The 12,241-nt window shown below is 39.9% G+C and overlaps 2 protein-coding genes across 3 annotated transcripts; both read left to right on the forward strand.

The window, feature by feature from the left end:
• Positions 1 to 2,824: 2,824 nt before the first annotated feature.
• LOC116182410 (alpha-tocopherol transfer protein-like) lies at positions 2,825 to 4,742 on the forward strand. The gene is made up of 7 exons (XM_031502944.1): positions 2,825 to 2,933; positions 3,500 to 3,664; positions 3,715 to 3,871; positions 3,916 to 4,168; positions 4,212 to 4,322; positions 4,372 to 4,474; positions 4,523 to 4,742. Exons 1-7 carry the CDS (start codon positions 2,825 to 2,827, stop codon positions 4,672 to 4,674), a joined length of 1,050 nt encoding a protein of 349 aa, XP_031358804.1. The 3' UTR covers positions 4,675 to 4,742.
• Positions 4,743 to 7,577: 2,835 nt separating this feature from the next.
• LOC116182416 (alpha-tocopherol transfer protein-like) lies at positions 7,578 to 9,670 on the forward strand. Of its 2 annotated transcripts, none has more exons than XM_031502951.1 (5): positions 7,578 to 7,804; positions 8,572 to 8,728; positions 8,780 to 9,143; positions 9,191 to 9,290; positions 9,339 to 9,670. In XM_031502951.1, the coding sequence occupies exons 1-5, from the start codon at positions 7,666 to 7,668 to the stop codon at positions 9,488 to 9,490; spliced, it is 912 nt and encodes a 303-aa protein (XP_031358811.1). In that variant the 5' UTR covers positions 7,578 to 7,665; the 3' UTR covers positions 9,491 to 9,670. The 2 variants fall into 2 exon arrangements, with proteins under 2 accessions (XP_031358811.1, XP_031358812.1); XM_031502952.1 differs by lacking the exon at positions 7,578 to 7,804 and adding an exon at positions 8,152 to 8,511.
• Positions 9,671 to 12,241: the final 2,571 nt, after the last annotated feature.

Consider the following 12,241-nt stretch of genomic DNA (forward strand, 5'->3'; position numbering starts at 1 on the left):
TTCCGATGACGACTTCCACAACCAGTACTGATTTATCTGTGGGGCCGTTTCTAAACATCTTCATGGGCCCGGAATTTAATTTCAAATATGTTCAGATGAGACTTGGGCGCCCTTTTAGATGTTCGCACTATACTGAGAGGTTCCACCCTGTATATACAACTTACGGGGATGCACACAATTTTGAGAGTTGGCAACCACGCAATTTTTAGAAGTGGAAAAGCTACCTGCACCATATGGAGAGCACGATTGTTGGTTACGTTTGGCATCTTGTTTTTAATGGCGATAATGTTTGTTGTTATTTTGTGTTATTTAATGCAGGCAGTAATCTTTGCTTTTTTTTATATCGTATTGGTGTTTTGTATGCAGCATTTTATATTTTTGTGAGTTTCAATCTTTGTTTTTGAAATTTACTTGATTTAACCTTAATGCAGAATCACATATTTGATACCGTTATCCTTTTGTTTGTAATCGTCTACGTTTTTGGTGTAAAATAATCACATATTTGATACCGTTATCCTTTTGTTTGTAATCGTCTACGTTTTTGGTGTAATGTTTGCTTATGTTTTGATTACATGGTCTAAACGAGAAGTAACATTCATAGAAATTTTGATCATTTTATTTTAATATGTGGAAATTAGCGAGTTGTGTAACTTGTTGTTTGTAACTAACATTTTCTCCGTGAATGTAGCAGTCACGGGGGTGGTCAAAACTGTAATCAATTTGAGTTACGACACCTAATTCCGTGATTGTCTTCGACTTTCAACTGTAGGCTCGAAACCCCGAAACCAGGGGCAAGTTATCTATCTTGAGGCAAGATTACGCTAATGAAAAACTCTTTGGTTTAGAATCTATGTGTGTGGTATATGAGTTGCGATTTAATAACTTTCACATATTTTGGCCATTAGTCAAATTTTCCTACAAGGCCATGTAATTTGTCACATCCTGTGTCCTTCGCCCTTTTGTCAGAATTTAGGTACCCATTGCTTCCAAAATTTACTATCTTTGTTAACCACTGTCAAAACTTGATAATTTTACAAATTATTTTGTTAACTAATTTTATTACTGCATTAATCAAACTGCAAGGTTTTCTTTCGTCGTACTCTTTCTGCCCTTGGCAGTTACTTCTGCGAGAGTAAGACGCCTTTTGGCTTTGCTTACATTAATGGGGTGCCTTGCCTTAGATGTTTGATCACGTGCCATTTTTCAAATTTAAGCGGGATCTTGTTTAATTTTGGAGGGAATCATCATTCGGGTGGCCATTTTTAAACGTTTCTGGGTTGACGTTATTTCCATAGAGGTTAAGTACACTACAATACTAATATCTTTTATACCTGGTGCCTCATTTAGATCCGGAATTAGTTTCTCAAGCAATTAATCAAAGCTAAAGATAACGCATTTAAGTTCCGAGTACGGTCCTGACTGTATATTTCCGTTTTAGCGCAAGACTGTGGAAAGCGAAATTGACGAAGGTACGTGACAGTCCAGCTGAATCAGCCTATTTCGCAGGAAAAGAGCGGGATGTTCAAAAAATGCACGTGCTGAGGAATAAGTCGTTCGGATATAAGCGTGGGGCAATACTCGGGTAGCCACGAGAGAGTTCGCGTTAAACAGATAAAAGCGTTTGTAAGTGAATCACCCGCAGTTGGTACTAGGTAATATTTTTAGTTAATGAAATATTTAAATCAGGCCGTGTAACAAATGTCCGTGGGGCAAATTTCGCTTAAAACCGAGAAAAAAAGATAAAACGAAAATTAGTCACGATTGCGGCTCGTCGGAGTGTTTGAAACAAATTTAAGTTAGTCACTGTAATGCTGCGTGGAGCGTTTAAATCTTCTATACCTCCCAGATCCCCTGTTGCTGTACTCGTCTCCAAAATTTACAGCCCCCGTGCTCTGATCGTTATTTTACAAGAAAGGGGAGATCGATGATCTTTCCTTTCATCAAAAATATGGCCTTTTCCACTTCTAAAAATTGCGTGGTTGCCAACTCTCAAAATTGTGTGCATCCCCGTAAGTTGTATATACAGGGTGGAACCTCTCAGTATAGTGCGAACATCTAAAATGGCGCCCAAGTCTCATCTGAACATATTTGAAATTAAATTCCGGGCCCATGAAGATGTTTAGAAACGGCGCCACAGATAAATCAGTACTGGTTGTGGAAGTCGTCATCGGAACCTTTCCACAATCACTGCAATCCGGACGATTGAGAATCTAAGAAGATATTAAGAAGGCGCCACCGGAGTAGAGCAGGAAGGTAATAACCTTCCGGGCAAATGGACATCCGTGGTAAGGGGACGATGACGAAAGAGTCCGCAGAAGTTAAAAAATTAGGGTCCAATGAGCCTTCCTGTCCGGACCTTCACGTCCAATTAAAATGACAAAAAATGGCAACAGAGGAGAAGAAATCGGTGTAGAGCGGGAGATCTTAAGGGAGCCCCAACTCTCTCCTGGAACTTTTTTGATTTACCTTTCGTTTCCGAGAAAATCTGAAGACCGACGAAAACGTTAGAAAGAAGTGAACACGAAGCGGGACCTTGATGAAAAGCGCCTATCGGGAAAAAAATTTACGTGTAGCAGGAATCTTTAAGAGATCCCAAACCCTCACCTGGACCTTCTAGAGACACCCCAATGTGCGCACTACCTTATTCAGTCTGTCCAGTTTTTCACACTACCAGGATGACGAACCAACTCTTCCAGCCTCTCTGCAGTTTCCTCCGCGGCCATTTCGAATTAAAACCGCCTGCTATTAGGATTTTGCAACTCGTCCCAGACATAGTCGAGATGTTGCAGATGAATGGAAGTTCAGTTCGGCAGTCGGGAGAGTTATGGCCGAATTTTTGGCACATAAAGCACCGCACGATTCGGATAATTATGGTCAGGCTCTGGAGAAATCAGAGGAGATATACAAGATAGAAAGCCAAGGACTTGCGACTTGTAGGTGAGGCCGGCTTTCTCGAGAAGGTCTACGGGGATTTTGGAGACATCCAAGGAGGATTGCATACACATAGTTTGCAATCGACAACCTTGCCCCCGGAGATGGTTTCGATACGTGACAAGGCTTCTATCATTTCAGATCTTTCAGAAACTGTATCTTTGGAGGGGAGAAGTATAACATATAGAGGATGAATGGGGCAGAGACAAATAGAGGAGGGTTCAAGAGGATCAAGGAACGTTTGAAATTCAAGTGCATTTTGCATTACACCTTATAATAATTATTGCACCACACCTTCTTCATTTATTTTTAATTTTGAATATCCATTTATGCGCAGTCATTTATTTGCAACGTAAGAATACCAAAAGTACATAATTTCCACACTAGCATTTCAATTACTAAATAAAAATGTAAAGATGGGATAATTTCAACCTGATAGGTATGGTGGTTTAACAATAATTACCATTGGCAATATCATTTTCCTTTTGACTGAGTTACTTTTAAATGGGGCCATTTACTGACGTCATGTGAAATTAATGTTGAGGTTGCGACCTTCCTGTACAATTAGCAGCAGCTGCATGTGAACATTCGATTCAATCCTGCGAAATTGATCATCCAATGAGGAACGTAAGCGCGCAAAGTGAGTACGAGAAAGATGGGAGATTACGAAAGGACGATGTGATGATTCTGAAGGGTTGGGCGGAAAAGCAGCGCCACCTACCACCGATTTCTGGTATGGTATCTTATACTTTCGGTCAAGGGAAGTAAGCGTTGCCGTTTCAGAGGTTCAGCTCATCTTCTTCCTGCACAGCTGCTACTACAGCACGGAGTTGGCCAAATCGACGATCGAGTCGTTCTTCACGCTGCGCGCCCAATGCCCGGAGTTCTTCGCGAATCGTGATCCCCGAAGGGCCGAACTCCGAACGCACATCGATTCGGTGTAGGTGGCCATGGCGATTAATATTTTTATTCGTTTCTTTGCAGCTTCAGTATGTGTTTGCCGAAAAAAACCCACGACGGCAACCGAATCTTATTGCACAAGATGTTTGATAGCGACATTGGAAAGTTTGACGCAAACGAATCCGCCAAGGTCCTGGATATGGGTATCATATTCGAGCTGTTTCGAAATGGTACATCGGACGGTCTAGTCGTGGTTTGTGACCTCGAGGGGATAACATTTGCTCATATGCTAAGAATTAACTTTTCGACACTTCGAAACTGGTTTACGTACCTACAGGTAATAACCTTGGTACTTACTGGTTCGTTAATTTTGTGCTTAGGATGCAGTTCCCATCCGTCTAAAAGCAATCCACTTCCTTAATGCAGTAGGTCTACTTGATAGCATGATGGCTGTGATAAAACCCATCGTGAGAAACGAGCTGTTTAATTCTGTACGCCTGCAATTATAAAAACCCCTAAGTGTACCAGGTTTTTTTTTAGTTGCACGTGCACGGTTCCGTAGAAACGGTCTTCCAATACATCCCCAAGGAGAACTTTCCCAGAGACTATGGTGGACAACAACCGTCGCTCAAAGACCTTCATGGTACCCTCTTCGCTTAGGTTGAAGTTTGGAGTAATAGACTTATTTCAGAGACCCATACGCAAAATTTGATACATTTCGCCGATTACTTCGTAAAAGCAGAGGCGCACATTACGGATGAAACAAAGAGGGTTGCAAGGCCATCCAATGCTGACGGCGCTTTTGGCACAGATGGTTCGTTTAAACGACTAGAGGTCGATTAATATACTGATAATAAAATTTTGAAAATGATACCTGAAAACCGACCGACGGCTAGCTCATAATTATTAATTTGCAGCAATTAAATAGACCTTGTCTTATGTATTGAATAAAAAGCCAAAACCCGCTCTTCATTTTTTATTTCAAAGCCCCTACTCAAAATCGTACATTTCCAATCTAAATGGTCGCTCTTTATTTATTTAACTCTTTTTTAAAACAATAGCGTTCATAATAATTGCTCGCAGTCTTCTTGACATTTCGTGCGATTGCACCAAATGACGCAATTCACCGGCAAACGAAAATGTCACTGATCTGCGCCGGGCTTACGTTACGCCGTTAATTTTTTGTCCACTGCCCTAAGTTCAGGGCCCACGAGTTTAAATTCGCGTGATTTCAAACTTCCACTGTCTGCGATTTACGAATAATTTCGCGACTTTGTTGCCGGTACCAGGGATACATCAAAGCCTGATAGGTTTAACGATTCCGGGAAGCTTTGATTCTAGAGGAGATATAACAGATTTCAATTCCCTAGCTTCATTCCGTAAATTGAGATTTAAATAAAAAATTTTGGCCACGTTGCCAATGAACGCTTCTGGTAATGTTGCCGGCATCAGGAGTACATCAAACTTTACAAAATTCTGTGCGCCTGATAGGTTTAATGACAACTGGAAGCAGAGCTGGGCAGTATTCGACTTTGTAAATACTTTTTAGTATTCAAATCCTTTAATTTAAAGTATTCAAATACTTTGTAATTAAATACTTTTATGGAAGCAGTATTTGTTTTTGTAACTCAAATACTTTCACAAATATTTAGTATCAGTTTACTTCGCAAAGTATTTGGATACTTCGTGAAGTATTCGAATACTTCGCTTAGTATTTGAATACCATCCTTTTTTACCAAAAATCGACTACTCCAAAATTTCTCGGGGAAACACTTTTTCTTATTAATTTTGGTGCGTAGAATCCAAAACAATTCGTACTTTTTCGATCAGACTTCTCAATCAAAAGTTATAGACTAGAAACCAATGTCGAAAGAAAATTCAAAGGGCTGTAACTTTTGAACTAGTAGCTCAATCTTGGAACTGTTTGAAATTAGGGATTCTACAGGCCACATTCTAAAAGAAAATTTTTTTTCCGGGTCGATCTGCGACAATTTTTTTTGCGGGCCTAAAAAAAAGGCAGTGTATAACCTTCCTTTTTTACCAAAAATCAACTACACCAAAATTTCTCGGGAAAACACTTTTTCTTATTAATTTTGGTGCGTATAATCCAAAACAATTCGTACTTTTTCGATCAGACTTCTCAATCAAAAGTTATAGACTAGACACCAATTTCGAAAGAAAATTCAAAGGGCTGTAACTTTTGAACTAGTAGCCCAATCTTGGAACTGTTTGAAACTATGGATTCTACAGGCCACATTCTATAAGAAAATTTTTTTCCGGGTCGATCTGAGACAATTTTCTTTGAGGGCCTCAAAAAAAGGCAGTGTACTACAACCTTCCTTTTTTACCAAAAATCGACTGCACCAAAATTTCTCGGGAAAACACATTTTCTTATTAATTTTGGTGCGTAGAATCCAAATCAGTTCGTACTTTTTCGATCAGACTTCTCAATCAAATGTTATGGACAAAAAACAAATTTCGAAAAAAAATTCAAAGGGCTGTAACTTTTGATCTAGTGATCAAATTGTTTGAAATTATGGACTCTCGATCGATCTCGATCTCAGACAATTTTTTTCCGGCCTCAAAAGAGGCAGTACTTTTAAGTTATTCAATTATTTGAGAACAATTTAGAAATGTTTAGGAAAAGTGTCCATTGTCACAAAATCAAATATAAAAATCCGATACATCTGAATACCGAACTCGATAGTCTACGTAACTTAAAAACAATAGGGACCTTAGTTATATCCTTAAGACCATGTGTACCAATTTTCAAAGCGATCGCACGTTTCTGAACAAGTTATCATGCACACGGATAAACGGATGGTCAAAAATTGATATGTTCCAAAATCGCTAGGATTAATTTCAGAAAGACGTACGTATGGTCCTGGTAGGTACCTCCTATATAATAATATAATAATAATAATACGCTTTTACTCGCCTTAAATTTGTATATAACAATATGATTTGTGTAAAGTATTTACTATTTAGTTGAAGATTTCAATCTCTAAACAAATTTAAATCTAATAAAACCTTTTTGCTTTTATTACCGGTATCAGGAGTAGGTATATTAAACGTAATAGTTCTGCACGCCTAATACTGTAAACGATTATTGTAAGCTTTGATTCATGAAGGTAAACCAATAGATTTCAAATATTTAGCGTCAAAAAGCAAACTTAATTTAATCAAACGTTTCTGGCTACGTTGCCGGTATCAGGAGTACCCTTCATATGTTCAATACTAGAACCTATGACTTCAGAAGATTTCAATCCCTTCATTTCTTAAACAAATTTGAATCTAAATGAACGCTTCTGGTTACGTTTCCGGCATCAGGAGTACATCCAAATTTTAAAAAATTCTGTGCGCCTGATAAGTTTAATGACAACTGGAAGCTTTGAAACAAGAAGATTTCAATCTCTAAACAAATTTAAATCTAATAAACCCTTTTTGCCTTCATTACCGTTATCAGGAGTATATTAAACGTAAAAGTTCTGCACGCCTGATGATACTGTAAACGATTATTGTAAGCTTTGATTTATGAACCAATGGATTTCAAATATTTAGCGTCTAAAAGCAAACGTTTCTGGTTACGTTGCTGGTATGAGGAGTAGATCAATCGCAAAATTCCTGTACGCCCGATACATTCAACGGTTACCGGAAGATTTAGTTAAAAAAGTTAAACGTGGAGGGTATGGGTTTAATTATTCATCAAGTATCCACCACTTTTCTGGGGGTGGAACTGCTGATAAGTCAAGTGGCGTTCAACCAAAATCAGCATTCACGTACTCGAAGGGCATATCGGATTGGAGCAATCAGTGCTCATTAATCGGTCCGTGGATGAGCTTCGGGTTTCTCACCGCCATGAAAGGTGTTACCGTCGAAGAAGAGTATGGGAAGAGTGTCAAGTTGCGAAGAGAAGATGTCATGATGTTGAAGGAGTGGGCCGAAAAACAACCACATCTGCCAGATATTCCGGGTAAGTTCCGTGCTACGACCGAGTTGCTTTAGTAGCGATCAATGCGGAGTACACCATTACATAGTAACAGGTAATTGAGATTAAACTCGGTTGATAATGACGATTAGTATAAGTGCGTGATAGCTAAACCAAAACGACACCTTTTAAACAAATTTTCTGTGTTTCTTGGAGACGTTTAATGTATCTAAAGACTCCTAGAAGGTTTCATGGATTCTTTCCGCTCACCAACCCTTAAAGAACCTCTACCTCTACTAATTACTAGGCATTTAGAAGCCGAAGAAGCCTTTTGGAGACTTTGGAAATGAAATGCTTTATCCTCAAAAACTATGTGTCGGAGAGAGAGAGATTAGTTTAAAGGTTCCTAGGAGACATTTAAAAGTTTCAAAACACTTCACACGGGCCTTAACAGTCCCGGAAATTTTTGGACGCCCCCGAGTCCTTCTTCGGGTAGGGCCCCAATGATGGTAATACACAAAATTTGATCCAAGAGTCCCCTAGGTAAAATTTTATATTCGTGGTACATGAAGTTTACAGGAATTGGAAATTGTCCGAGATGTGTAGCAAGATTACGTTCCACCCAGAGTGTACTGGATGCATACGGCTTCACCTTTCCTGAAGTCAAGGTGTGTCTTTGTTGATAATAAATTAATTACTTCATAGATAAAGGCGCGGCTTATATCACGGAATGCAGGCGTATTTTAGTTTGCGTAAGAGAGGAGAAGTGACAGTGATAGAGCGGAAATGAGATCAAGAGAACTTTGTTGCAGAACTCCACCTGATTTTCTTCCTGCAGAGCTGCCGCTTCAGCACCGAAAAGGCGAAAGCGACAATAGAATCGTTTTTCACCTACAGAGCCCACTGGACCGAATTCTTCAGAGACAGGGATCCCACTCTGCCTCAGCTGCGTGCACAGCTCGAAGTCGCGTAAGTCCCTCGACCACCAACGCTTACAGCCTAACAACTTGGAAACCGTAGGGGGTTTCTGCCTTTACCAAAGAAAACAACTCACGGTCACCAGATCATCCTGTTTAGATTCCTCAATACCGATCCAAGCCGTTTTGATGTGAACGCGCAGATCAAGCTCTTCGACATGTGCGTCACGCAATGGTTGATGAAGAACGGCACGTGCGAAGGATTCGCGGTCGTGTGCGACCTGAAGGGAGTCGTCCTCGGACATATACTCAGAGCGAACCTCACTTCGATTAAAAGAGGGATAATGTACGTTCAGGAGGCGCTTTTTACCCGACTGATAAGTATCCACCTGGTGAACGCCGGCTCTTATATGGATCGAATAATGAGCATGATCAGACCGTTTCTGAATGAGGAGCTGATTAACATGGTTTGTTGAATCAAAGGGTTTTCAGCGCATGTCACATGGGTTTTCAGGTACATTGCCACCAGAACTTCACTCTGCCGAAAGATATTCCAGTGGAGTGCCTGCCAAGTGACTACGGAAGCTTGCAGCCGTCCTTTCAGGAGCTGCAGGGTGAGCTTTGGGGATTGTCACAATGGTAATTGTGCCGATTTGTTTTAGACGCCAACATTAAAAGGCTGATGGACTATGCGGAGTACTTCAGGAATGAGGATACGTACATTGCGGATGAAACCAAAAGAGCAGTAGGATCAGTGAAGACCACTGACATTTTTGGAGTTGAAGGCTCCTTTAAAAAATTAGACATTGATTAACTACTGCGCTTGGAAAGTCCGTGAGCTTGACATTTGAAATACGTTTCAGGACTTGTAAAAATTTTCGAGTTTAATTTTAAGAAGATCTTTGTAATACGTTTCAGAACAAAAATTTACTTAGCTTTTTTACTGTCTTGCTCTACAGTTATACCCAAACCACCTGCGATATCATACAGGCAAGTCATGCTCAGGTCTTAAGTCTTGACCGAGGGGATCGTTCTCCAAGTGCCCGGCCAAGTTCAATGGAGGCGCAGAAGATGTGCACGCAGGACTGCTCGACTTTTGCGTTGACTTCTATTGGCTTACAGGGCACGCCGCCGTGGCATTTTCTTTGGTTCCGTTTCGTTTTTTTTACTGGGCAACTACAAACAGAAAATTAGAAACAGAAAAGAGCAAGTTTCGGCTTACCTTTTACGAATTTTACGAATCGTTGGGAGTAAATACGTAACGCAGTTCTCGGATAAGGACAATTCGCCTTAATGCAGCGCGTACGCGTATGCAGGAGATATCTAAACTATGAGAGTGTAATGGGGACACTACACGTACATTCGGTGACCTCATTTCGAACAGGTTGCACGACTCGGTCGTAGTATATGTATAATCGTATGTTACGCAATCTGAGACGATTTTATCGAATTTAAAGTGGCATTTTGCTTACGAAAAACTCCAATGAATAATAAGTGCAAAAATTAGCATGTGCACTTGTGCAGACTAGTTTTTTTTTATCAAAGTGGGTGTCAAAGATTCAACTGCGTTAGCTCCTAAAGCGATCCAGGTTTCAATTTTTTTTTAGAGGGGAGGGCCTTAAGAAAAACATCGATTCCAGTGTTGGTTACTTTTTTTTTAATTGTAGGTGAATAATTTGCAGCAGATTTATTTAACGTAATCATAACATCGTTAAAGGAACCGGGCTGTGGAAATTAATTGCATGGAACAGATTCGAATTGCATTTAATTATCATAAGCGGACCCATACAAAGGAATTTGGTTATTTTCTCATTATTTATATTTTACTTAAATGATAATTTTGCACGAATTTAAATTTCGTTTTGCTATAAGGTATGCATACAATATTTGTGTAAAAAAACTGCGAGAAGTTTATTGTGCGTACAAAATTTAGATACGGGAAATTATGACCAAACGTGGGCACGAGGTGGGGGTTGTATTTTCTAATTTTATATCAATTATTTAGTACAAACGAGGGTCTTCAACCCTTGGAATGTAACCAATCGTTACACTTTCCATTAAAAACATTACCCTCTTAGTTGTGTAAACGCACGCCACTGCAACTAATAATTCCTCAAAAAATCTCACCTTCAAAAGCTTATAGCAACCTGCAAAGGCCCTCATCTCAACCAACATGGTGCAACTATCCATGCGAACCATCACACATCTCAGATCCTACATCGAAATACTGATCCATGTGCACGAAAATCGGTCACATCTCCCCAGATTGCCCTACTCGCATGCAAGTAGTTCATCCTGTGGTAAAAAACTAACTGGTGTACCTAAAGCCAATAACCAGACCAAATGCAATAACTGTTCAGGCCCTCATCTCACCTATTTCTTCGAATGCCGTAAACGAAAAGAGATTCCAAGCATTCCTGCCGAAGCAGCCCTCCTCCAGACCCGCAGACTCTCAATCCGTTTCTTCGAAATCGATCGCTCTCCCCCGACTACCTATGTACCGCACCCTCATCTTTATTCATCGTTTTCCTAACTAACATCACACCACCCCCTATTCTTCCGCCAAATGGAATCTACAAAAAAGGACCAAAAAATGTCCGTAAATCCCGTCAGCAAGACAGAATGTTTGCGGTCGAAATAAAATTCCACTTGCACTACAGAAAATGGCACATAATCTGTGCCGAATTAGTTTCAATTGACTAATTACTCGGGCCGATAATTAATCGACACCTAAACGTTACAGTTGATGAAATAATTCCGTAAATCCCGCCAGGAAGACAAAATGTTTGCAGTCGAAACAAAACTCGATTTTGCACTACTCAAAAAGGCGCATAATCGGTGCCTAATTAGTGCCAAATGACTAATTACTCGGGCCGATAATTAATCGACCCCTAAACCTTACAGTTCAAGAAGTACCTACTTCCGTAAATCCCGCCAGAAAGACAAAATGTTTGCGGCCGAAACAAAACTCGATTTTGCACTACACCAAATGGCGCATAATCAACCCTTAATTATTACTAAATGAATAATTACTTGGGCCGATAATTAGTCGACCCCTAAATCTAACACTTCAAGAAATAATTCCGTAAATCCCGCCAGGAAGACAGAGTTTGCAGTCGAAATAAAACTCGATTTTGCGCTACACCAAATGGCGCATAATCGGAGCCTAATTAGTGCCAAATGATTAATTACTCAGGCCGAGAATTAATCGACCCCTAAACGTTGCAGCTCAAAAAAAACGTCGGTCAATACCACCAAGAAGATAGAATGTTTGCGGTCGAAATAAAATTCGATGTGCACTACACAAAATGGCGAATAATCGGTGCCTAATTAATTCTAAATGACTAATTACTCCGACCGATAATTAATCGATTCCTAAACCTTACAGTTGCAGAAATAATTCCGTAAATCCCGCCAGGAAGATAAAAGGTTTGCAGGCGAAATAAAACTCCATTTTGCACAACACAAAATGGCGCATAATCAACCCTTAATTATTATTCAATGAATAATTACTTGGGCCGATAATTAGTCGACCCCTAAATCTAACACTTCAAGAAATAATTCC

The sequence above is a fragment of the Photinus pyralis genome, unplaced genomic scaffold (assembly GCF_008802855.1).
Source record: "Photinus pyralis isolate 1611_PpyrPB1 unplaced genomic scaffold, Ppyr1.3 Ppyr1.4_unclustered_Scaffold5186, whole genome shotgun sequence".
In the NCBI taxonomy this organism is placed as follows: domain Eukaryota; kingdom Metazoa; phylum Arthropoda; class Insecta; order Coleoptera; family Lampyridae; genus Photinus; species Photinus pyralis.